Consider the following 23,380-nt stretch of genomic DNA (forward strand, 5'->3'; position numbering starts at 1 on the left):
ATCTCAGTGATCGGATCGTTTGCAGGTTAACGAGTACTACATCATCCCGTTCGGCATACTGCTTCTGCTCGACGCGATGGGGTACGTTGCGTCGAAAGTGGCCATCACGCTGACCAGCGATCGGCCGGAACAGTTTCGTGGTGCAACCCTTTCGATGGTGCAAGAATTAGGTACGTTGTCTCGCGCCCATCTTCTCGACTTTATTTATCCCTACGAATTTGTCCCTTTTCGTCAGCTTTGTACGGTTACATGTTTGTGACGGTATTTTACCTCTTCCGATCACTACGACGTGAGCGGTGCATGTGGGACGAGCGACTGCAGGGCTACCGTAGCTTGAGTAGCAGCGCGGAGCACATCGAAATGTGACGTGAAGCTTCTGGCAAGACCCCACATACTGTGTTCCTTGTTCCACCACTACGTCACTGATTTAATGTAAATGTTCCGTCAGGCCACAAAGTAGACGAAAAGGGTAGTAAATAAAACCATCATAACTCTAAACTACACAAAGTGTCCTTGCCGCTTGAAATCCTTTCAGATCATAAACCGCCCTTAGGATCCCCGAAGTGGGACCGATCATCATCATAGAAACAGCTCTTTGCGTAATATGTTTACATTTACAAGATCTTCACAATGCTCGATCTCCGTCTGATCACAAGGCCACCCGACCACCTCCGAACCCGATCTGAATGCTTTGTCGGTGGGCCTGTGTGTGAGCAAGTCACGCCAAAAATATCTACAACCATTCACACCATCGAGACAGGCCCTCGGGTCGCCACGCTCTAGTGGAGAGACCCCAGTGTTGGTTTTTTGTATGGGCGCGAGTAGAATAATGTCCCACGCATCCCACCATTCCATTCCATTGCCGTTGGCACGCGGATTGATCGTGTGTTTCGCGAATCTTTAGTCTCCGGCCAAGCTCTGTTCCGACACAACGTACACACCGGTTGCGTGCGGGTACTTCTTGCATTTTTCCACTCTAGAGCGAGAGAGCAAGAGAGTCGGGTGACGGAGTCGCGATGGCGTTTGGGAGGTTTTGCGATTTTTCAGCAAACATACGAACGCACGCCACGATCGTTGGGGTGATCACGGCACTGGACGCCATCCTAACACTACTTCTGAGCGTAGTGCTGCGCACCGACGATGACCTCGGGGAAAATCGTGAGTATTCGCGGCCTAACGGATCTGATGGGATCTGCTCGACGGACGTTTAACCGGGGCTTCTGTTTTGAAACCGCCAGTGAAAGAGCTCGACGGCCAGCAGGATGTGGTTATGTGGCTCGGCATCATAGAACTGACCTTCTTCGGCATCTACTGCCTCGGAGTCATCAGAGTAAGAGACCCCTTGTTCGTGAAGATCGCCGCTTGAACACTATTGCTTCTCTGTGCGTTTTTTCCTCCAGCAACAACGATGGTGCCTGACACTGTTTCTGGTGTTTGTTTACCAGTGCTTCGTGCTGCACTTGTTTCTGCTGGTCGGCGCTATCATGATGTGCAGCATCGGAAGCACGGTGATAATGGTGACCATTCTAGGCAAGTCCGGCATCTGGTGCATCCCGCGCGCGTGTGTTCACTAATTTGTGCCCATTTACAATCGCTTCTATTCAAAAGGAATCGTCACGTACATGCTGCTGGTGGTGCATCAACTGCGGAGCTCAATCTCCGTTGCACTTGATGCAGATCGCAAACCGGAGGCCGATAGCGGGACGGTGTAACGTGGAGTGCAACACCGCTGCGGCGTCGTTAGCATATCTTTTCGATCCCTATCCGCGGGCCGAATTTCGCAACATCTATTTATAGAAACGAGAATAAAACAGTGGAAAAATGCGACAAAAGTGCAGGCGACAAGCGTGGGTGGGTCTCCAATCTGGCACGATCGCCATCAGACCGTGACCGCGACCGTGAACTTAGTTTAGCGTCAACATTCGCATAAAGACCGCATGATTTGGTATGGCATGGGTCGCTATCGATGTCCACCGGAAAATGACAAACAACAATATATGTGCCGATCAGTGTTGGTTTTCAGAGGGTTTGTGCTTGTTTGAGTACTGTTAGAGTTAATTTCATACTTAATAACTTAATTGGGCTCAACCGCTGTTAACATTTTTAATGTTATTCATTATCGCAATATTGGTGACGTACAAACTAAACACCTTTTTTAAGCTCCTCTTGTTTTTTTCTCTCGTGATATGAAGTGCTCAAACATTTAAGGATTAAAATTTTAAATATTAAGCATTTTAAATAAGTCAATAGAGTCCTAACCGCCGTCACTAGCGCCCCTGGCGGATCTGTCGGGAACTGGGGCTCACACGCACACCAATCCCCTGAGAAAAGCCGGGTACAAAGAGAATGAAAGTGACAGATAGAAAGAACATTTTTGAGCACTTCACGAGAGACTGCGAAGATTATTTTTGCGATAATAATAAACAAGTGGGTTTTAAATTGCAATAATCCTGCTGATAAGCACTGTTAGCCGGCTAACTCAGGGCACACATCCGAACAAACCCGTAAGTTAGTCGCTGCGCTCCGTCGTACCGAAAAGAACGGTGCCGGTAAAATGGCTTCGATAAACTTGAGGGCACCGCGAACTTCTAACGCCACCGATTTCCTAATTTTGCGCTTGCTTTGGAGTGTGGTAAAAGCCCCAAAGTTGCGCGAGGAGATCCTGCGTTGGGTATGGATTGCCTTCGCGGTGGTACTGACTACGAAAATACCATCTCGAGAGTCAGAGAGCCAGAATCTGGGAGGAAACAAAACCATTCCTCACTCTATCGTCGATGCGTTCAAAAGTGACGCACAGTTGTGGGAGATGTATCTCTTCTGGGGACAATTGGCGTCGTCTGTGATTTGGTTTTTCGTGGTTTGGTGTAAGGTAAGATTGCTAACATGTCGGATGCCGGAAACGTATATTGATGTGGCTTTCTCTACTATTTCAGAACCAACATTTGACCGTGCTTTTCGTAGCTCTGTTCAAACCACATTGGCTCATGACTTGCGTCTGCTACGGGATCGCTTTAATCAACCATGTTTATTCGAGACCTGCATTCTGGTTTCTATCTGGCTTTATACTATTATCATCTTTTATCTTGGATCTTATTACCAACCTTCCCCAGATAGTAATGAGTAAGTCTAATCTGACGATTAACGATCAACTGATCAGCGCGTTGGGAAATGTGCCAAAACGGCAACGTTGAACGTATGTAAAACACTACACCATTATCTATCCACAGCAAGTGCAGTAACAGTTACAGGAGTGGTAGTTGTTTGGGCCGGTTACAATAACAAAGTGGGCCTGGACGGAATCGTCCTCTTATTAGGATTATGTGAGTAAACAACATAATAATCGATTAAACCGTACTCTTTTCTCAATGCTTGTGTTCTCTTTCGACCAGGCTTTACTTGGGACTCCTTCAAGATAGTTAAAACGTATGGTCGTATAATTGCCGCAAGACGAGAACGCATCCGCTGAACTGAGAGGTACAACAGTTCTGTCACCAGGAGGAAGTTGGTTTAGTTAAGGCAAACACGTTTTTTATGTTTCTAGAATTATGTTACTCTAATACACCGCTGGTCAATTGTACTGACCGTTTTGTATGCATCCTGGCATTTGTTTTTTTTATATAATTTACACCATCCATCCAGAGTTTTTATCCAGACCGATGACCGATCGGCGGTAATCGGTTGTCGAAGGACAACACTTTCCACAGGCATTATCAACATTAACGAGAACCAGTTCCCACTCGCGAAGAGTGAATATCCTGTTTGCTGCAGTCACGTGACAGTGGCCATTTTTTACTCCTTACATATGCCGCTATTCTCCTTCTAGCACCCCACCAGCTTGTCCAGTATCGTTGAGAATGCATTATTGATTTCCGGCGCCCTGCGTTCGATCGATACGGAACATAATTGTTCGCTTCGGTTCCCCGCAACCAGTTGGTCGGATTTGACAGCACCTGCCACCAAAAACGTCATCGATTCCGATCCGCTTGACCGCCTCCGGGCTCACGCACGTAATTCGGAGGCTTGGTTCCGACTGTCGTGGGATTACCGTCGTTCGATTCTTACCCGTGATCAGTCGGACGAGTGCATCTGCACTCAATTATGGCACAATCGTTTATGTGGTTTGGGTCCTCATTTGAATTACAAACCACTGTGCGCTAGGGCTTCACGGTGCATCATTTCGTTCTCTCGCTCTCTCGCTTATTGCTTGAGATTGCGGCAACAACATCAACATCGCGGAGCATGCACAACTCATCCGGTGGTGGACCCGGCCGGTGAGAAGCAATGGCATGGTGGTGGGGGGTGCTGTGTGGCGGTCTAATACCCTTCGGCCGTTTCCAAGAGAGCCGACCACAAATTTCTCGCTCTCTCCTTCCCTCACAGGGCCTCTTTCGCTCTCTACGCGAAGGTTGTTTCGCGATCGTGCCCGCAACCCGATCGTGTGGCCCTCTGCGGTAGAGTGGTAGTGGTGCGGTTGCGTAAAATGGAACACACATGCATGCGTTTCAGGCCCGAAATCCAGGAACATGCCAGGGACGGGCAACCAGGGAAGCCCAAACAAACCGACGGACCGCAATCGTATCTCTCGGTTTGTGATGCAAATTAAAGTCTACCTTGGGGCCGGCGCTTGGGCCGGTTTTAAGGACGGCGTTGGCATACATATCGGGGGTCGGAACAGGAGGCGCAAGAGCGAAGACCATTAGAGGTTGGGAAACGCGGCAGATGCGCTGCGAAACTCCGGTTACCGTTCCGTCGTTAAATCCGCACAAGCTCCGTGCGCGCGCCTCCAGCAGCCCCTGAAGCGGGAAGCGTTTTTATGTTGCCGTGGCCGTTGGTAGTGGTTTCATCGGCGCGTGTGCCGCGGCCCCTCTCTGCGTGTGGTCGTGGCGCGGTTGCCGCGGTGGCAACCCAACGCAATGTGCCAGCCCGCGAGTCCGGTCAGTTAGTCGCGATCGATCGCGCGCGGTTGTGTGTTACGCTTGAACAGGACCCGCGAAAACGTTAATCCTAGCGAAGAAGACACTACTGCTAGAGTGTGACCGCCGAACGCAGTGAGACCGTGTGGCGACGTACCAATTCCCCGTATCTGTGACACGTATGTGAGAACTAGCCGCGCTCGGAAATTGGACGTTGATTGAAGAAGCGGGTGCTCTCGACTCGCGAATGGCCGCGGTGGCCGTTGTGGTGGGGCTTTCTTGAGCAACCAGACGGTACGCCTGTGAACCCAAAGTGCCCATCTCGCGCAAAGATCTTCAGTCACGATCACCATCACGACACGGCAAAATGCTCGAATCAATGATCATGAACCGAATCTTTCGGTACTTCATGAAGTTCCACGGGTACTTCATCGCGTTTTGCACGATCTTCTTCACGTCGGTCATCATCGTCAGCTCGTTCATGGGCCGGGAGGTGCGCGACGAGCCGCTGTTCGTGGAGGAAGAATGTAAGTGGCCCCCCCACGTGACGGTTTTTGTGACAAAATCACAGCTCGGCTGGCACAAAAAAAGGGCACACCAAACAAACGCACGTCGCGATCGCATTGTTATTGGGAACCCATTTGACGGTGGCTTTAGCCGCGAACCGGAAGTGCGACTCTCTCGAACCCACAATTACCGCCGTGTGGTATTACCCTCGTGCCGCACGCCACACCGACGTAGACGACCTTCCTCTCGAGATCCGATAGCGCGATCTTGTTTGCTCAGCTGGTCTACAGCTAAGCGCTCGATCCATCACAACAACAACGGTGCGCTGCGCGGCGCAGGAAAATGGACAAATAATTGGGACACTTTTCGCGTCGCGGGTTTGGACAATCTTACCCCGCTGAACCGATGAATAATTTACTAGATTCGGTGGGGCGTCACCACATTGGGACATTAATCGCCCGATGGCCTTGTGTTTCGCGTTTTTCCCGTCCCTCTAATTGAGACGGAGAGCGTTTCAGAGTGCGTGGATCCAATTAGCGGACGGCCGCGTAATCCGCGGCCTAGTCCGTGTGACAGCCACAGCGAGCCAGCGATGGTGCATCTCTCTCGTGACGCGTGTGCGTGTGTGTGCGCTTGGCGCACTCGATGCCAATGGGAGCGTCGCCCCAAACCGACTTTCTCAGTCTCATGAATGTTCAACTTTCTTCTTCCCCAGTAGTCGAGGCGGTCCAACGGTTCCCGGTGCTGATCCAGCTCGAGTCGGCCCTCTGGCTGTGCGCCTCGGCCCTCCTGGTGGCCGGCCTGTATCGGGTGAGTAGTGTGGTGGCCGCGAGGTGGTGGCCGGAGTGAACCGAGCATCAACAACAACACGCACACGCTCTTCCCTCTTGTTCGCAGGAAAACAAAAACTTTCTCACCCCCTTTCTGGCGCTGTTCATCGTCGACGGCGTGGTCGTGATCGTCCAGGAAACGGTTAACCTCTGCACCGGGCGCCCCTCGGAGCTGGCCATGATCGAGACCCGCCAGCTGGTCATCATGCTACGTAAGTCTCACCTACAGCCCTCGCTCGCCCCCAGTTTGTGGTGTTTCAAGGTCGGTTTTCTTGCTCTTCCTCCCCCTCATCAAGTGGCCAACGTGTACGTGCTGGTCAGTCTGATCGTGCTGTACCGGATGTTCGGCAAGGGACCGCTGCCGGTGCCGCAGAACAACTTTGTGCGCTTCGACAACGAACAGGACGTGGAGTCGGGACCGCCCGGGTCGACCGCGCCACAGGCAACGACGACGGCGGCGGCGGCGGCCCACAGTGTCACGGCGGCGATCGGTGCAACCTAAAGCAGCCGCGAGGCAGCTCCTGTCCCGTCCCGGCGTGCGGGCGCGCAAAAATGCTAGTGAAAGTGATGTACATATTTCGTGGTGTTGTGAAGTTGAACATTTTGTACGTGTGAACGAGACCTCTGTGTGCGAGTGTGTATGTGTGCGTTGTGACATAAATGTGGTGCGAAGAAGCGAAGTGGCTGCAGCAGCAGCCGTCGCCGCCGCAGGGGAAGATGCGTAAGTTATTCAACGCTCCGACCGATGTGTTTTTGCACGGGCCGACAGAAAGTAACGGTGGTGAAAGTCGGTTTTACTTAAAATGAAAAGCATTTTACGGCAAAAAAAAACGTCCCGCGTCCCGGTCCGTCCGTCCGCCCAATTCGTGATGGGAAATCAATTCATCAATCTCTGTGCCGGACTTTGGAGTAATCCTTCCACACGGCCATTCCATGATGAGCGCGGGCGATGTTCGAAATCGATTTCACCCGCAGTCGGAAGTTCGGGTGGCCAATCCAATCCGGTGCTGGTTTCAGTTGATGAATATGCACAGGGGGTGTGTAGGAAGTGCAGTGCAGCACACAGCCATAACCATCCACTAACTAACTAGAGCCAGCTGGCCAACAGGAAAAAAGAAAAACAAATTGCACGGCTTCATCTTCGAAGAAGTTTATGATTGCTTCTCATTCATCAACCTTCGCGCTCGCGTCCCTTTCGGGAAGCTCCGTTTCAATGCGAAGCCCATTTTTCTAGTTCACTTGCCCCAGTGGCCATGCTCTCTAATCTGTCCAATCTTGTACCAACTAGATAATAGATTAAATGGGCTTAGATCGAGAGCGAAACAGTTCCACAGAAAAGCTACACAGCTACACGGGCCAGGCGCCTAAGCCTTTGCTTCGGCGGGCTGCTTCGTAAGCTGCTCCCGATGCGATGGATGGAGTCACTAACTTTGTCTTTGGCCCGTGGACGGCTTCAGCTCTCGGGCTGGGAATGGTTCCGACTGACTTGCTGCTGCTGCTGAAGCTGGTGGTGGCCATAAGCTTTACAGGTGCACATTTTAATCGCCCGAAGCGCACCGACTGACTGACCGACTCCCGGAAGTGGGTCCCTGGGTCGTCCGGTGGGAAGATTCCACTGTTTGCGTGCGGAAACTGCAAACGATGGCTGCGCGAGAGGTTGCGTGTTGCTTGCGTTACAGCCGAGTTTCGTTCGCTTGCTGGCGCCATTAAATGTGTTCGCCTTCATCACAGAGTCAGTGCCAGTGGAAATTTAATTTGTTCATGTAAATTATAATTAACCAAACAAACACACAGAGGCAGTGTGCATTGTTATCGTCGCAACTGCAGTTCCGCAGAATCATCTGCGTATTATCGCACCATCGACCGACCGGGCTTACGGATTTTCTCCTTGGGGCCGATGTCACGAGGTACCTGACGCTTGGTAACAACAAGCCGCGGATAGCCCCTGACCGCAACGAGGCTGCGGTTTCCAAGGTTGCGCGACCGGGAAGGCTGTCACGTTTCGGTGGGCAGAAAGAAAGAATGAAACGTTCCTGGCCGGTGGAAGCCACAGCTTTCTAAACTTCTGCCCGACCGGACACGCAGCCGCAATGCGCCGTGCGCTTAGCGTGGTTGAAGTGGCCTTTAGTGGGTCGTCAAAACGGTGTTTGATTTTCCGTAACAGTCACGTAGCTTATTGTTCATGAGTGGATATTCCTATTGGATTGGTTAGTAGCTGAGTTAGCGTATTGGAAGTCAATTTATTAGTACTATTGAATGATTCATTAACGATTGTTAAATGCGTCACATGAACAGCGTCACGAGAAGACCCTTAAAAGAATGCGCTTGAAACAGTCGGTTAATGGTCCCAAAATTAACTCTGATCCTCAAACATTCAAAAAGAGAGCGCATTAAGAACGTCCAACAATATTTCGAATAGAAGCCACCAATGTTTGATAAAACGATATGCGCAGACCACTGATTGATCGATCCTTCAATCACGCCGGTTCCTTGAAAATGGATTCCTAATCTGCTTCATCGGTGAAACTTCCTTCGGGACGGTTTTTTCCCAGCATCCCCCACAGCATAACCGAAACCAGTTCCCGGGAATAAGAGATTAGGCATTCCGCTTAGACGATTAGTCACAGATTTGTGAGCAGCCCATGGCCCTATGGTTGGTCTCACTGTTGTCTCTAGAACGGGCTGCCTATGGGAAGTAATTCCAATTCCTATCATCATAACCGCGGGCGAGAGATTATAGTTCGTCGTGTGTTCGCTGTGTCGTCTTTCTTCGCTTCCCGAAACCGGCGGCGCTCGGGGATCTTATCACCTTCTGTCTCTCGGCGGACAAGCCCCGTGGTTGGTGTCCCTGAAACCCTGATAAGCGCGTTAACCGTTTGGTCACGACGCGGCACACCATTAATGAAGCGTGTCCTGCGACTGAGCGATGTGTGCTGATGAATGTTGTGTGCTCGCGTTCGATCCGCGGTAAACACGTCGGGGCCTTTTGTTAATATACTTTATATGCGCTCAATATTTGGAAATTAGTGGTCCCCTTTAAGAACCTTTGTACTTGAGAGGACTTTTAATCAACGCAATAAGTCAAAGACACAGCAGCAAATCAGGCAGCATTATTATGTTTGAAGTGACACTAAACCATTAGCTGATTAGACCCCAAACCGGGGACCAACTACAAACGATCGTTACGCTGCTAATTGATCACCATTCAGAGACCACCACCGTTCGCTCAACCTTTCCATTCTCCACTTTCTTTTCCCCAGGGATCGCAGGCGTGGACTAGGCCAGCTGGCTGCGACGCGTATGTGACCTCAACGCCGTCTCACGTGCCGTTCCACAATTGGCCACAATTAGGTGCTACCGATCCGGGGGCTGGCCACTTGCTGGCGCACTGCTGACTGAATGCGAATCCAATCTGCCTATTGAAGTGGCCGGCGGCGGCGGCAAAGGTGTATGTGATAGCGCGCGCGGTGTACGCATAATATTGGACACGGCCGGTGTCCTGGGCGGCGCGAAGGATGCGCCGCTCATCATCAAAGCGGTCCGCAGCAGCAGCAGCAGCAGCAGTGGAGTAGCGGGACCGAGCTGTTTGCTATTGTTAGGCCAAGCGGTCGTATGTTGTGCGTTTCCGTTGTTTTATTTTAGCCGACCAAATAGCCAGTAAAGTAGTGGTGCGTCCGGTGCGGCCGCCTTACGCCTTGCAGCGGCACACGTTCGTTCTATTTTTAAGTGCAAATTGTCTCGTTACGCGCGAGGCCCACGGTGGGCCGACCAGACATTCCGCGTCCGCGCGCGTATCAGTATCATTAGTAACCGGGTACACGGTACTCATCTCGCTCGGAGCTGAAGGTGCTGGCAGTAATATGTAGAAGATACCCCCCAGGCGAGGGCCACTAAACAATTAATAAACATATCATAGGACCCCGCTTGGCGCTTGGCGGCACTAGCCGGCCGCCGGCATCGAGGTAGTAATTCGAGCACCGACTGCAATTTAAAACCACCCCAAAAAAGGTCATTAGTAATGTTGCCAACGCCAAAGCAAATAAATACATACTTTTCGTGTCTTACTGTGGCGCGCGAACTGGGCCGATAATAAAGCAAGATTTACCACCCCTATGTACGCAGCAAACAGGAAAAACAAACACGCGTTCGTGTCGGTCTGGGGCTCGCGTTTATCACATTTCACGGCCACGGCAAGTGTTAACTTCCACAAAAAAAAAAAAAAACTGGGGAAAGAAATATTGGGATCGATCAGCCACCGTGATCGTCGGGCGATCTTTGTCCGCGGATCGACCCACTGACGCCCGTGCCCGTTCGTAAACGGTCGCGTGTGGCACGAAACCGTGGATGAGCCAGCAAGGTGTGAACGGGGTCAATTTACACGTTGGAAAGCGAAATTCAACATGCTGTTGTTGTTGACCCCTTAAGGAGTTGGATGCGTGAGAGATAATGTTGTTTACCACCTTAAAGACCGCTCTCGAAAGTTTATTTAAAAGGGTCTCTACACTAACAACTAAATTACCTGTCCCCTTTTTGTTTATTCCAATTACTAACCGATTACGGCCGAACGAACGATTCAATTCGTTTCGCATCCTTTTTCGTATCTCTATTATCATTTTTGTTATCACTTCATTTATGAAATGTCCCCTCCCCAGCCCTAGGGCGGGCGGAATTCGATTCGAAAGAGCAGTAAAAGAAAATCGCACAACAATGGCGAACGAAAACGAACGAACAAAGGGGAGGCCGCTCAGTTCCCACGCACGTGCCGCGCGTTGCATTGTGCCCCGCCGGTGTCGGTGGAAAGCTAAGCCTAGGGCAGCCACCCAACCCAACGGCGTGTCCCGGGTTACGATCTTAAACGATGATTGTTGTGTTAGGGCCTCAAATTACAACCCCACACAGAGGCCGGAGGCCTTCCGGTAAAAACACCGTCCCTGATGCAATCGTCGTGAAATCGATCCGATCAAAAAGGGTGTTGGCATGTGTTGAATCGTGGTTCTGTTTTTTTCCTCTCTCTCTTACATTCCATAGAACGAGTGTTCCGCGAGCATACGGTCCGAAACTGTGCGGTGTTGGGTTATCAAGGCGAGACCGACTCCGCGCAATCGCTTTCGCCCGATGCGATGTGCGGTTCTTTCATCATCCTTCGATGCGTTTTTTGGAGTGTCTTTTTTGCAACAAATGTGAGGGGGGATTTGCCACCGAGAAGCGACTTCATCCGTTTTGGGAAACCCTTTTTGTTCGAGAATAGTTTTTCTAGTCTCCCCTATCAATCCTTTTTCAATCGGTTGACAGTTTGACTGATTTCCGAAAGAAACTACATTAAAAAGTTATTTAATATAGTATTTCCATTTGGGACCGGAGACCGATCGGAGCAACACCGATCCGAACCCGAGTTTTGGTCTACAAATGTAACAGGTTCTCGGACTCATGAAGGATTGGATTGTATCCGAATGCCAATTCTGCGTCAAATCGCTCAAATCGTATCGTAACTTGGCCATTTACCTAAGCTGCATTTAAAACATTTGGTAATCGATACAGATCATACATCGATCTTCGAGAAGAAGTTGAAATTGTTCTGTTGGGGCTAACCAATCATTCGAGCCGCTTCGCCACATTTGGAGAGGACTTCAACTAGCCTACATTCTCATTCCATTGCGGCCCTTTATTCCCGTGATTTCAGCCGTAATACTCTTGTCAAATATGTATCTATTCGGCGGGAAAAGCTCCACCGGGACCCGGGACTCACCTGCATCGGATGCCGCAGAATGTCATTGTAGTAGGACTGTGGAGGTATCGATTGCTGCTGCGGGAAGTGCTGGCTCAGCGATTGGGCCTGTTGTTGCTGTTGTTGCTGAAGTTGCTGCTGCTGCTGCTGTTGCTGGTAGTACGACATCTGCAGGCACTGCACCGGCGACGGCAGCGTGCGGCCCGAGCTGGGGCGCAGCTGGGTCGCCGTCTGCGACGTCTGTATCACACCGTAGTTCTGATGGATGAGCGACTGGGCCAGCAGCGACCGCTGGGTGCCCGGGTCGCCACCGACGCTGACGGCATTCCCGCTGCCGATCACCCGCTTCGGACTGCTCATGCCCATTCCGAGGCTGAGGTTTTGGTGTATGATCGACTGCTGCTGCTGTGGCGACTGCTGGAGGCTGTGTAGTTGCTGCTGCTGTTGCTGCTGCATTTGCTGTTGCTGTTGCTGCTGCAGGTGGTGGTGCTGTTGTTTGAGCAGCAGCTGCTGCTGGGACAACAGCTCGGCACTGAGCGGTTGCTGGAACGGTGGCCTCAATGGAGGCTGTCTGTGAAAGATCGAGAACCGGCGGGTCGGGCGTCATTGGCTGCGGTGCGTCCGACCGGGACCACGGGGGGACCACACAACGGGGCTCACCTGAGCGGTACCTGCCGGACCGGTGTCCCCTGCAGGGACCGGCTGGTGGAAGAACACATCGACGTGGTCAAGCTGGCCGATTCCCAGTGCTGCACCAGCGCGTTCAGGCGAGCCTCCTCCAGGGCTTGCTCCGTTTCACTGCTCGAGTCGTAGTCTGGGCCCTTTGGGTTGCGTTTTCGACAGGGAAGATTGAAAAATGGCCCCAACAGGGGAAATAAGTGCGAAGTTGGTTTAAACACCAGACCGCCTCCATAACTCATCGTCCCCCGGGGGTAGGGGGAACCGAGGGGCTGGTCCATAAATAAAAGGGTGCTGCGAGGACGCCGCCACCCAAAACGGATTGAACTCGAAACTCAATTACACCGAGCCATCCGGGCGCCCTCGGAGGCTTCGTCGGCCAGGCAGCAGCAGATGAAGGATGTGTGTGTGTCAAAAACAAACCCCGGGAAAGCAAACAATTCAATTTCCACCACCGACCGGTGGAACCTACCTCTTCGATTTTCTGGTCCAACATGCGGAAGAAGTTCTGTTGGCTGGACGATATTTCCCTGAAGAATCGGTCCGTTCGTTTGGCCGCAATTTCCGCGATGATACAGAGAGAGAGAGCAAAGAGTAAACAAAAATCAATGATTTGTTTTGGAGAAAATGCGGCCGCCACCTCCGCCGGTACCGCGTGACGCCACCAACTTACTGGCTCTGGAGCAGGGAACCGTTCTTGCGGAGTATTGACACGATCTCGCCATTCGGTGGCTCCGGCGACCCGTCGTCCCGGAGTGAGTGTTCCTCGTCGAGCTTCTCCTTCTCGCCGTTCGGGTCGCCCCGGTCGGCCCGATCGTCGCCTCCCCGGCCATTCTGTCCATCCTCTTCGTCCGCTTCGGCGTCCTCTACTGGTGGCGGGGTTGGTGAGTTATGATGGAAAAGCGAGCAAAAACGCAGCGGTTAAGATTAATATGCCACACGAAGCAGCCTGACATGGCGGGCGCCCTGGAGGACACTCGACGAAGCCCGCAGGATGGAGGAGGCCTGTCTGAAGAGACACTGGCCCTGTCCTGTCTCGGGCGCCGTCTTGGATATTATGGAGCGAACGATTATTTCGGTGGTAAAGGTCATTTGGCGGCGGCAAGGCGGGGGGAACGATGAGGGAGGCGCGGGAAACTCTCGGTTACAATCTTCACCTTCCCCCAAGGGGGTCGCCGTGACCCTTGAGTGGGTTTTGTTTTTCCGATCGTCTCTCTGGTCTAACCTTTGCCCTTTGGCCGAACGGCGTCGAACCGGGAGCGTCCGAAGGGCGAAAGCTCATCGCATCTGCCACGTGGCAGTCGTTGCTTCATCATCACTTTGATCCAATCCGATTTAAGGGCAAAGTTTCACGAGAATCAGGTATAAACTACCGCGACAAGTGCGCTTTAAAGCTGACATTGGCAAGGAAGGACCTACGGCGGGCGAACTCAACACAAGACTTGAGTGGCGATTGAGGAAGGATTTGGAACATCCTGTAACACTGTCGACTGCGAGCAAACTTCGACCACACGGAGACACAAACTAACACCGCGTTACTTACCTGTTTCCAGCGACACAAATATACAAAACCGGAGGATAGTTCGAACGGACTGTGAATGGCTGTGTTTATCTTTTGTTAAAAACTTACGACGACTATTTATTCGAGTTAAAGTATTTGACCCTGAAAAAAACCGGTCCTCTTAAGCACCCAAACCCCGGTCAATTAAGTAGCGCATCTCACCGACCGCGTGAAGTCATCCGCCATCCATTTGTCCTGCCCGTCGGTGGATCGGCGGCAAATAAGGTATAAAAATTCGGCAAAAATTGCGCGCACCCACGGCATTTGACACCTTGACACATTAAAGTCAATCACCTGTCAACCCCGCGGCAAAGAACAGGACACTGAGGTGTATCCAAACATGATTGACAAACATCGCGGGACCCCAGAGCGATAAAGGGGCTGACGCGATGGCACGGCGAATTTGAACTTCTTCAATGGCGCACACTTCACTTTGGCCTTCGCTCACTTATCTATCGATTTTACATCATCATTATCTAACGTGTGCGCGTGAGGCGGGCGGATGGACCCGGCGGGGCAGCACTGATACAAGGTCACCAGCCAGTAATGGACCCGTCTTTAGCCGTCGGGAAGGTCGCCGTTTTTGGCAACATAATGCAGAGAGCTAGACGGCTGGCATCAGCGAATGGCAGGGTTTCCCCTCCAACGATGATGCCAGTGTTTCGATTGATTGTAGGGCAGGCTGCCGATGATCCTGCCGCCGGAAGAGGTGCTTCAGTGTGTACAGTGTGTAGTAGAAGTACAGCAGAAATGCTAAAACGTGGGCAACGAAGCTGCATTAAGTCACGGGACACGATTGCGACAGGACTCCCGGGGCGCCAGCTTACCGGACCAAGCGAGAACGTCCTGCGCGTTGCGTAGATAGCGCTCCTCGGCATCATCGTTCCAAGTGCTGACCGTGTCCTGCACCACCACGAGCGCCACTTCTAGCGACAGCAAGTAACCGATTGGGCACAGCATCGCTGCCACTTCCTGTCAATCAGCGGAAAAGGCCCCCATCAACAACAACCCGCGACCGCGGTAAACAACCCCAGTGACGTACCAGTTTGAGTGCCTGATAGAGCGAAGCTACGGCGGTGATCCAACCCAACAACAGCACCCCATCGACGACGGGATGATCACGCCCGAACCAACCTGAAGGAGGGAAACAAAAAGCTGATGGTAGCTCAACGCGGGCCCGTTTCGAAAAGAGTGCTGATCTGCATACTTTGTCCGCCGGGGCACTGGTACCACTGCTGGAGCCGGGGTGGCAATCCGAAGGCTTGCACGAACGTGTGATAGCAAATCACGGTCGCTACGAGGTAGCCGTTGAATTGAATGAATCGAACGAATTTGGGATCCATCGTGTGCCCGGCGCGTTGGCCACTTTACCACGGCCCGCGAGACGTTCGAACTGGGACTGATACCGCGCCACGGCCGGCATTCGTGTCACTGCATCGGGTGCGTAAAAGGAAAAATCACGGCACGGAACAGAGAGATAGTGTGGCCGTGTTCGAAACTCTCCACAAAGACGCGGTTCCTTCCTTATCGGCTTGTTTACGTCGCCCCGGAACCGGGGACGAGACGGAGCCGTCGAGGTGCCCCCCGAAGCCACGCCGGTTAGCACTGGAGTGGTCGATGAATAACCAGTAATTACGTGTTCAGTCAGTGCAGTCCTTTGCCCATTTGCGTCACGATCCAAGCCACGCCACGCCAGCGCGATCACCGGCCCATCGGATGAGCCGATCGCCGTATCGACTGATTAGGGATTGAGCTTTCGGATCCTTCGACTTCGACGGAGTTCGGACACCACAAAGAGGATGCTGCGGACAGAGTGAACAAACGAGCCAGCCGCGTGTTCCGTGTGTTCGGTTGCACATGGTGCGAGAGATTTTAATTGGAAACTCATGACTCCTCCTGATCCGCGCTCATAAATTAGCGTAACATTAAAACTTAACAGCAAACACTGGCGCCTGGCATCCCTCCCCTAACTGTAGCTGGGGTCGTCCGGTTCGTCACCGAAGAAGAACTTCACCGGTTGGTGGATTTGCTGCTCGATGTCGTCCTCTTCCTTGTACCGGCTGTCGAACACCCGGTACAGGACCACCAGCGTGTAGCCAACGTACAGCGGCACCACTGCGTGAGAAAACGAGAGGCACGATCGAGAGAGAGGTCAGCGAAAGGATTTGCACTCCCCCACCGGGTGATTCTCACGTACGCAGGAATACGGCAGCCTCGGCGGACAGGAGCAGGTCCGTCACACCCCGGCTCTGCAGCCTCCCGAGCAGCTGCACCAGGACCAGACTCCACTCGACCAGGAAGACGGTCGAGAACGGAAAGATCGCTTCCTTGCGCTCGCAGATCAACCCCAGCAGAAAGATCATTCCGGCTACGATCCACGCGATCGAGAAGATCAGCTGCTCGAGCGGTCGCGATCGGAAGAATGCATCTGCAAAGCCAATTTTCCGTTCCGTTACCATATACTTTCTGGGTGCCACCCGGAACTCCTTGCTCCGTCGTGCTATTATCGTGCTTACACTCGCTCGACGAACGCTGCAGCTGGTCACCGCTGACAATACTGGCCACGAAGATGCATCCGAAAAATAGGGCAGCCAGGGCGATGGCATACCCGTGGGCTTTCACGTACCTCCTCAGCGACCGCTCCATCGCTTGCGGTGTGTGTGTGTGGGCTTTTTCGAGTGCGTAGGCCCTACGAGCCCTCCCGACGGTTCTGGGGCGGGTGAACCTTTCACAACACGGCACACACTTTACGGTGTAACGGTTCCTGTTCCACGGTTCCGTGGCCGAGAGAGCGACTCAACGAAGCACACACACGCTCCACACGCAGCCGACGATTGTGCGTTCGAATCGGTCAAGCATTCGTTGCTCACTGGCCCCCGCGTGTGGTGAGCATAACGGAGCGCGCACGATCAACCCACTAGACCCATGCTGCCCCGCCCCGTTGTCTCCACCCAGTCCCCCAGGGGATGCCAGCGCCCGGTGATAATCCCGAAGGCAGCACCACTACCAGCAACCCGAACGACGACGACAACAAAACATCGATGACGACAACGGCGCGCGCCCGGGATATCGCGTTCCTGAGACGCAACGCGCAAAACCGCGCACGCGGACAGGTCAGGCCGCCACCGAGAGATCAGGTTGCGCATTCCGTGTACCTTGTTTCTGCGGCGCGCTATCTATCTGCGATCAACAACAACAGGCTAGGGACAGGTTTTGAGGCCTTTCGGGAGCCACAGCCACGCACACCACACAGGTGTTGTCGCCGTCGCCGCCGCCATGTGCATCATAACACAACCGCGGGTGGTTGCGTAGAATGTCCGTCCGTCACACAATCTCGGCACTCGCTGAGACTGAGAACCGTGATAAGGAAGTGTGTTTGAAGCCACCGCGCGCGCGACGCGTGAAGAATCCCCTGCCTTATCGGCCATTCGGGCCTTAGAATCTGGCCCGAATGGCCGATAAGGTGGAATTCCAACCACGCGAACGAAGAGCAGGAAAACCCGTTCAGGGCGCAAAAGTTTGTCACCTTGACCAACGTCCACTCCGTGCGTTCTGCGTTGGGGTGTTGTGTTCTATTTAAAAATGATCCCGCGAACGGCCGAACTGGGGTCCGTGGCCCCTTTTCGGTGGGATTTGTTATGAAATTGAGTATTGTGGCGGGTTGACGAAAACAATAACCATTTCGGGGTCCCATGTGACACCATTTCGAAGTGCGATCGGAGAACGTGGCTTGGCGCGTTGGGATCAGGATCGTTGGAGCGTCAGTGTGTCACTCCTTAGATTAGACTGTCGTCATAATGGCAGCTTATCGCGGCTTATCGCTGAAAATGAAACGCACGCGCACATGTTGCCTTAAAGCGACCGGTTAGCTTGAAATATTTCACAACACGCGCGCGATCGTGCAGCAAAATAAGCAGCCGCTGGGCGGCTGATCGTGATCCGAACTCCCGAACGCTGCGCTATATACACACGGGCCGCCGGGCGACGGAACAAAACGTCAGACGGTTCTGTTTAGTAAATAAAGTTTCACTTAACCGCTGTGCGTGATCGTGATCGCGGACGGGATGAGTGCTCGCTTCGCACCGATCCGGTAGCCCCCACACAGACCGGAGAGCGCAGTAGAATAGAGAGTGATCGTGTTAGAATAAAGTCTAAAGCATTATCCCTTTTCCATCCGCATCCGCAGCATCCCACGATCACGATGGACAAATACTTGCGGTTGTTCATCAAGTACCAGGTGTACACGATCGTGATGTTCACGTCGCTTATGATCGCCGTTTTCACTCCCGTTCTGGCGCACCATGATGCAAACAGCAGTGAGTATGCGCGGTGCGATCCTCCGTTAGAAGTTAATCAATCCGTTCCGTGTTTCAGTCGAAGACCTGCGGCTCGGCGGAGTGACGGCCGTAATGTTTGCCAGTGGCTGGTTTACGGCGACCGTTTTTCTTGTGGTCGCCATACACAAGGTAGGAACCGGACCGGGGGCCGGGTCCATAACGCCCCTTTCCTTTACGAGCCCCCTCTTATCTCCTGTTGCAGGAGGACAAACGCTGCATATACCCGTACGCGTTCATGTTCGCGTTGGATCTCGTTTTGTTGATATTACGTGAAATCTATGTGATGATCATTGGGGACTTTTTCCTCGAACTGTGGAGCATCAAAATCACGGTGGTGGTAATGAGTAAGTTACGGCGCGGTAAACCCCGTTCTTCCGCTTTCTAATGCTCGATCGGCTTTCCCCTTCGCAGCGGTACCGTACGTGACGGCCAGTTTGCTGGCCCTGCACCGGCTGTACACCGTCGATCCGATCGTCACGCAACGCAGTGAAGGATTCGTGCGCTTCGAACGGAACGAAACAGGCGAACCAACACAGGCGGTGCAGTCGTCCGCCTGAGGTGAAGATCACCCGCTGCGGAGTGATCCTGACTCGACTGGCAACTCAAAGAAGTGCAATCGATAGCTAGGCTCTGTGTGCGCGTTTGAGCTTGAACCGTGTGTGTGTGTTCCACACGGTTTTGTGGAACTAAAACATTAGCAATAGAACGACGACGACGGGGAACGGCGGCCAAATTACCTCACACGTAGATCGCCAATGGACTAACTGGATTAATGCGTTCAAACTACCAAATCTAATGCTCTGCTGTGGTACACAGATTAATAAGAGGCGTTTTTTGTATCTGATTGACTGATTAAAACACGAATCGGAACGGTCGTTTCGGATGATCGGTGCGCACCGGGGACAACGGGGTTCGTTTGTTTACTGTGCCCCTAGTTTGGGGCAGGGTACCACTGAGGCCACTGTATTTAACGCTATCAATCGTGAGCACGGTATGTGGTGGTGGTGAGCAGTATAAACACGCCGCCGCCTGTTGATAACGATTTCGTCTCGCAAGCCTGCCGCAAGTTGCAATCTAGCACAAACGCGTTCTTGGAAGCCTTCCACTCTCGGTAGACCGTATTGCTCAAAATGGAGGAATTAGCTTAATGGAAGACCGGCCTAAAGACTATTCTACGAGAAGCTCGTCCACTTCTTCCTCGACGGTGATCGGGTTCTGGATGCCATTGTTGAACCGTATAAAGTTGGAGCCCGGCTCCGGCTTCGGATCGGTACTGAACAGCCTCGAGAGGGCAATCAGCGTCATCAGCAGGTAGCAAGTGATGTCTGCAACATAAATCGCAATGGGTTTTTCTTGGGCGAAACCGGACCACCGCGTTGAAGCCCGTTACTTACACAACGTTACAATCGCAGACGGCAAGTTTGTGAACACCATCGAGTAGAACCGTTTGTCGTGCCACAACATAAGGATGTCTCGGATGGCGATCAGGAACAGATCGATCAGGTAGAGTAGCGCGAACGGCAACAGACACTGCTTGGATTCGCGGTAAACGCCGTACAGGAAGGCGGCCCCTGCCCCGAACCACATCACGCCCAACAGGACTGCTACGGCGCCCATGAAGCGGTAGTTGTAATCTACACGGTAAAGACAGCGGTAAGAAGCGATCGGTGTCCGTAACGATCCCGCACCGTACGCCACTTACAGTACTCCAACGGGTAGGTGAAGTTGTTCGTGTCAAAGATCACCATCGTGATGAGCACCGAAAAGACCAACGTAAACACACCGATCATGTAGCCCTGAAACTTAATGTAGAACCGCAGGTATCGCTCCATTCTGGCCCACCACTAGTGATCGCGGTTTGCGACACTCCGTCTAAGATTCGCACAAAAAACTAACTGTGCGCTGGGCGCGGTCGTGCCGGGTCGACTCGGCCGCTACTGATAAGAGCTCAGATGGGCCGGCATTTTGCGCTGGGCGAAATTGAAAAAAGGGATCGCCGAGAACGGGGCAAGATCGGGCTGATACTCTGCGGAACGGAAACACTTGCGCACTGCGCGAAGCACTCTATCCGGGGGCCTCTTCACCCAGCGCGGTTCCTCAGCTCCTTTCCCCGAGTGGAATTTTGAAGGGCACTGATTGTGGCACCCCCGATCCGACGTTGCGCGCGTTTGATTACGCGTGCCGAGCGCGCTCGGAATTAATTTATGCGTCAGTGTCCGGTCGGTGGCGCGCATGAACCACTTCGGGACCACATTAATGTGGTGGCTAATTACACGGCTAATCCTTTGGGGTCCGAAAACGTGAACCACAACCAGTTGCTTTGAATACTTAACCAGCCGCTACTGCCCCACTCGGGCCTCGGCAAAATGGCCCAACCAACCCAACCCGGCCCATTACTTCCATCGGCCGGACACGGAGTTGATCAAAGGAGGTGCGCCATAAAAAAAGGACCAAACGGCCGGCAGCGACGGCACAGCTGCCTTAATTATGGTCGCTCGGCTTGCCTTTCCCGCTCGCATTATGATATGTAAATCATGGCTCCGCTACCGGTGGCACTGCAAGGAAATGACGGTCATTACTGCCAATTAGGCCAGCCAGCGTGGTGGGGGGGCGGCCAACAGGTGGTCTAAACCCAGGCAGGCAAGTCCGGCCGGCCCGGCTGACGTTTAATAATTTTACGGTCACCCCGACGCCAAGACGGGCGACCCGGAAAAGTGGTTTATTGCGCCATCGTCTGTTGTTTTCTGCGGCGGGGAATGAAAGATTTGCTCCTCACCAATTCTCGGAAGGTTCAATTCCGTCGCACGGTTCATCAATCACTCGTGATTCGTACCATTCGTGAATCGGACCGTCAAGATGTTGCGGCCTGATAGGCATCATGTTGTTTTGGGGAGAACGGTTAATACAATCAAATCCATATCAAGCTCGATCGATCGATCACAAGGACCGAAAGCAAACGGGACACGTTTTACACCATATTTCGGAACAGAGAGAAGCTTGCTCGAAGCTTATCGAAAAGAAAAGATGACTGACACTGCCGCATCCCGTTTCCTTAAAGTCCGGCAGGGCAAAAATCCTGTGCTTGCCCCAGTCTCCAGTCCGGTAGAAATCGGCACTAGTAGAGACGGCGAGTTGTGTCAACATTCAGCGAATCTTGGGCCCGTTCTCTTTCCGAGCGCATCCGGCATCAACTCCGAGAACTTCGGTGGTCGGTGTCCGGTGTCAAACGTATCGAGTGTGCAGCGTGTCCCGGCAAGTGGATTTCGCTTCGCAGAAAGATACTGCGCCGTTTGATGTGCCCATCCTCTGATGGCGGCCCTGCCCGGGGCAGTCTCGAGCGCATGCAGATACTACTTGGTAGACAAAATTGATACTTCAAGCGGACTCTGCGTCAAGGGGATCGCTGCGAGGATACTTTTTCGCAGAACTTATCGAATGTCGAACTTTTGCTCAAGTTTCTTTATTTAAAGATGGAGATGCTTACAGTTGATCCACTTGCTCGGCTCGGCTCGGAACCAAAACAGTCCTAAAGGACTAAAGGAAAGGAGTTGATCACGTTTTATTTCAAACGGGTTTTAAACATTAAACTGTAGACGACGCAGGACACAAACTTTGATTAATTTATACTTTTACTTATCAGATCATTTGCATGCCAACTCGGGCATTACTTCCGTTCTCGGAACCGTAAAAGACGAATCTGAAATCACTGTATCCCTCGCACCCAAAGCACGGATTGCATCGAGCATCAATTTCCGTTGCAAAAGAACACTCCAAAAGCACACGGAAGCGGGCAGATCTTGGCCACAGACTTACACAGGCATCGACTGCGAATATTTGCATAATGAATATTATGCGCCATCAACAACCCGGGGCGGGTTCTCGAATGTATGGCAAACCTTCGGATCGACCACGATTCGATTTGCGAACTACGACGAACGGGGTATTCAGTCCACCAGGAAATCGGAATGCCCTTAACACGATGCTTCGACGGAGAGTTGGACAAGATTGTTAACCCATTTATCATGCTTCGGTCCAGCGGTGGGATTGAGTGCGATCTCAACAAGTACTGTGTGTAGTGCCCGTGTGCGAGCTTCCGAGGATTTCTTCCGGTCCCGGGGTATTGTACCCGACGATGTACGATTCCACCCCGACACCGTCGGGAATTGCATTCCACCGATGGATGCTAGAGGAATTGAAGAATGCCGCCCGGAATGATGTGGAACTGAAACGTGACCATCTCGTGAGGGTGCAGTTGATGTAATCCGACACCGCTGCGTTGTGGCAATATCTCACGATCACTCTTCGAGGAGCGTGGTCACTTGAAAATTCCCGGCGTCCCAATGGCCATCGGTGAGGATTACACGCATTGCCTGAACTTTATGTAGAAACACTTAAAACGAATTGCTGGACGGAAGTGGGCGGGCGGAAGTTTGAAGGACGCACCCGGTGCCGAGTGGCTTAATGGCCTGGCTGCCTGCTTGTGAGCGACAATACTGTTCAATAACGGCTTACGACTACGGCTACTGGAGTAAACTTCCTCCGGGAGCGCGAAGTTGTGTACGTGAAAAGTTTCTACGGGAAGGACCAAACAACCCAGAGCACCATCGGGCACCAGCCTGCCACCTTTTTATTGCGCCACCATCATCCGACGCGTATGTCGCGGTTTTATTAATAGCAAGGACTCCCTCCTCGGTGGGTCTTTTCTATTGTCCGGTAGCGAGCAGAAAAGGAACATCCCCTCCGATCGGTGCCCGCAGGGAAATGGAACCAACTGGAACCTCACTGAAAGGCGCGGAAGTCCTGAAGGTGCCCACCCCCCGCCCAGACCC

At 52.6% G+C, this 23,380-nt stretch overlaps 8 protein-coding genes across 10 annotated transcripts in view; 4 read left to right on the forward strand and 4 right to left on the reverse strand.

Annotated features, from left to right (window-relative positions):
• Positions 1-23,380, reverse strand: part of LOC128268495 (nuclear transcription factor Y subunit beta) — a 40,671-nt gene that overhangs the window by 5,168 nt on the left and 12,123 nt on the right. The window contains 4 exon segments of the mRNA XM_053005610.1: positions 11,997-12,550; positions 12,625-12,796; positions 13,126-13,183; positions 13,327-13,522. Of these exon segments, the coding sequence (XP_052861570.1) occupies positions 11,997-12,550; positions 12,625-12,796; positions 13,126-13,183; positions 13,327-13,522 (980 nt within the window).
• LOC128268503 (uncharacterized) lies at positions 921-2,119 on the forward strand. Its single transcript, XM_053005621.1, has 4 exons — positions 921-1,158; positions 1,239-1,330; positions 1,401-1,530; positions 1,609-2,119. Exons 1-4 carry the CDS (start codon positions 1,017-1,019, stop codon positions 1,710-1,712), a joined length of 468 nt encoding a protein of 155 aa, XP_052861581.1. The 5' UTR covers positions 921-1,016; the 3' UTR covers positions 1,713-2,119.
• LOC128268496 (uncharacterized) lies at positions 2,545-3,556 on the forward strand. The gene is made up of 4 exons (XM_053005612.1): positions 2,545-2,869; positions 2,934-3,120; positions 3,228-3,320; positions 3,390-3,556. Exons 1-4 carry the CDS (start codon positions 2,555-2,557, stop codon positions 3,464-3,466), a joined length of 672 nt encoding a protein of 223 aa, XP_052861572.1. The 5' UTR covers positions 2,545-2,554; the 3' UTR covers positions 3,467-3,556.
• On the forward strand, positions 4,976-10,350 carry LOC128268497 (uncharacterized). Of its 2 annotated transcripts, none has more exons than XM_053005613.1 (5): positions 4,976-5,440; positions 6,136-6,230; positions 6,318-6,462; positions 6,547-6,971; positions 9,511-10,350. In XM_053005613.1, the coding sequence occupies exons 1-4, from the start codon at positions 5,281-5,283 to the stop codon at positions 6,750-6,752; spliced, it is 606 nt and encodes a 201-aa protein (XP_052861573.1). In that variant the 5' UTR covers positions 4,976-5,280; the 3' UTR covers positions 6,753-6,971; positions 9,511-10,350. The 2 variants fall into 2 exon arrangements, with proteins under 2 accessions (XP_052861573.1, XP_052861574.1); XM_053005614.1 differs by having other exon boundaries at positions 6,139-6,230.
• LOC128268500 (uncharacterized) lies at positions 14,256-15,738 on the reverse strand. Its single transcript, XM_053005616.1, has 4 exons — positions 15,422-15,738; positions 15,257-15,348; positions 15,042-15,186; positions 14,256-14,967 (listed from the first exon to the last, which is right to left on the reverse strand). The coding sequence occupies exons 1-4, from the start codon at positions 15,555-15,557 to the stop codon at positions 14,819-14,821; spliced, it is 522 nt and encodes a 173-aa protein (XP_052861576.1). The 5' UTR covers positions 15,558-15,738; the 3' UTR covers positions 14,256-14,818.
• Positions 16,059-17,074, reverse strand: LOC128268501 (uncharacterized). The gene is made up of 3 exons (XM_053005617.1): positions 16,731-17,074; positions 16,412-16,642; positions 16,059-16,329 (listed from the first exon to the last, which is right to left on the reverse strand). Exons 1-3 carry the CDS (start codon positions 16,858-16,860, stop codon positions 16,181-16,183), a joined length of 510 nt encoding a protein of 169 aa, XP_052861577.1. The 5' UTR covers positions 16,861-17,074; the 3' UTR covers positions 16,059-16,180.
• LOC128268502 (uncharacterized) lies at positions 18,265-19,440 on the forward strand. 2 transcript variants are annotated; one of them, XM_053005620.1, is made up of 4 exons: positions 18,265-18,534; positions 18,589-18,680; positions 18,754-18,895; positions 18,963-19,440. In XM_053005620.1, exons 1-4 carry the CDS (start codon positions 18,516-18,518, stop codon positions 19,106-19,108), a joined length of 399 nt encoding a protein of 132 aa, XP_052861580.1. In that variant the 5' UTR covers positions 18,265-18,515; the 3' UTR covers positions 19,109-19,440. The 2 variants fall into 2 exon arrangements, with proteins under 2 accessions (XP_052861580.1, XP_052861578.1); XM_053005618.1 differs by having other exon boundaries at positions 18,265-18,530.
• On the reverse strand, positions 19,365-20,463 carry LOC128268498 (uncharacterized). Its single transcript, XM_053005615.1, has 3 exons — positions 20,254-20,463; positions 19,946-20,185; positions 19,365-19,876 (listed from the first exon to the last, which is right to left on the reverse strand). The coding sequence occupies exons 1-3, from the start codon at positions 20,381-20,383 to the stop codon at positions 19,719-19,721; spliced, it is 528 nt and encodes a 175-aa protein (XP_052861575.1). The 5' UTR covers positions 20,384-20,463; the 3' UTR covers positions 19,365-19,718.

Source organism: Anopheles cruzii, chromosome 2 (assembly GCF_943734635.1).
Source record: "Anopheles cruzii chromosome 2, idAnoCruzAS_RS32_06, whole genome shotgun sequence".
Classification (NCBI taxonomy): domain Eukaryota; kingdom Metazoa; phylum Arthropoda; class Insecta; order Diptera; family Culicidae; genus Anopheles; species Anopheles cruzii.

Coding starts and splice junctions, on each gene's coding strand:
- LOC128268503 (XM_053005621.1), top strand. CDS start 1,017: ATGGCGTTTGGGAGGTTTTGCGATTTTTCAGCAAACATACGAACGCAC. Junction 1,331..1,400: donor ACTGCCTCGGAGTCATCAGA/GTAAGAGACCCC, acceptor TTTTTCCTCCAG/CAACAACGATGGTGCCTGAC. Junction 1,531..1,608: donor GATAATGGTGACCATTCTAG/GCAAGTCCGGCA, acceptor TCTATTCAAAAG/GAATCGTCACGTACATGCTG.
- LOC128268497 (XM_053005613.1), top strand. CDS start 5,281: ATGCTCGAATCAATGATCATGAACCGAATCTTTCGGTACTTCATGAAG. Junction 5,441..6,135: donor GCTGTTCGTGGAGGAAGAAT/GTAAGTGGCCCC, acceptor CTTCTTCCCCAG/TAGTCGAGGCGGTCCAACGG. Junction 6,231..6,317: donor TGGTGGCCGGCCTGTATCGG/GTGAGTAGTGTG, acceptor TCTTGTTCGCAG/GAAAACAAAAACTTTCTCAC.
- LOC128268498 (XM_053005615.1), bottom strand. CDS start 20,383: ATGGAGCGATACCTGCGGTTCTACATTAAGTTTCAGGGCTACATGATC. Junction 20,186..20,253: donor CACCTACCCGTTGGAGTACT/GTAAGTGGCGTA, acceptor TTTACCGTGTAG/ATTACAACTACCGCTTCATG. Junction 19,877..19,945: donor GTCTGCGATTGTAACGTTGT/GTAAGTAACGGG, acceptor TTTATGTTGCAG/ACATCACTTGCTACCTGCTG.
- LOC128268502 (XM_053005618.1), top strand. CDS start 18,416: ATGGACAAATACTTGCGGTTGTTCATCAAGTACCAGGTGTACACGATC. Junction 18,531..18,588: donor GCACCATGATGCAAACAGCA/GTGAGTATGCGC, acceptor TCCGTGTTTCAG/TCGAAGACCTGCGGCTCGGC. Junction 18,896..18,962: donor AATCACGGTGGTGGTAATGA/GTAAGTTACGGC, acceptor TCCCCTTCGCAG/CGGTACCGTACGTGACGGCC.
- LOC128268496 (XM_053005612.1), top strand. CDS start 2,555: ATGGCTTCGATAAACTTGAGGGCACCGCGAACTTCTAACGCCACCGAT. Junction 3,121..3,227: donor CCTTCCCCAGATAGTAATGA/GTAAGTCTAATC, acceptor ATCTATCCACAG/CAAGTGCAGTAACAGTTACA. Junction 3,321..3,389: donor CGTCCTCTTATTAGGATTAT/GTGAGTAAACAA, acceptor TCTTTCGACCAG/GCTTTACTTGGGACTCCTTC.
- LOC128268500 (XM_053005616.1), bottom strand. CDS start 15,557: ATGGATCCCAAATTCGTTCGATTCATTCAATTCAACGGCTACCTCGTA. Junction 15,349..15,421: donor CCAGTGCCCCGGCGGACAAA/GTATGCAGATCA, acceptor TCCCTCCTTCAG/GTTGGTTCGGGCGTGATCAT. Junction 15,187..15,256: donor TCTATCAGGCACTCAAACTG/GTACGTCACTGG, acceptor GCTGATTGACAG/GAAGTGGCAGCGATGCTGTG.
- LOC128268501 (XM_053005617.1), bottom strand. CDS start 16,860: ATGGAGCGGTCGCTGAGGAGGTACGTGAAAGCCCACGGGTATGCCATC. Junction 16,643..16,730: donor GCAGCGTTCGTCGAGCGAGT/GTAAGCACGATA, acceptor TTGGCTTTGCAG/ATGCATTCTTCCGATCGCGA. Junction 16,330..16,411: donor CGAGGCTGCCGTATTCCTGC/GTACGTGAGAAT, acceptor TTTCTCACGCAG/TGGTGCCGCTGTACGTTGGC.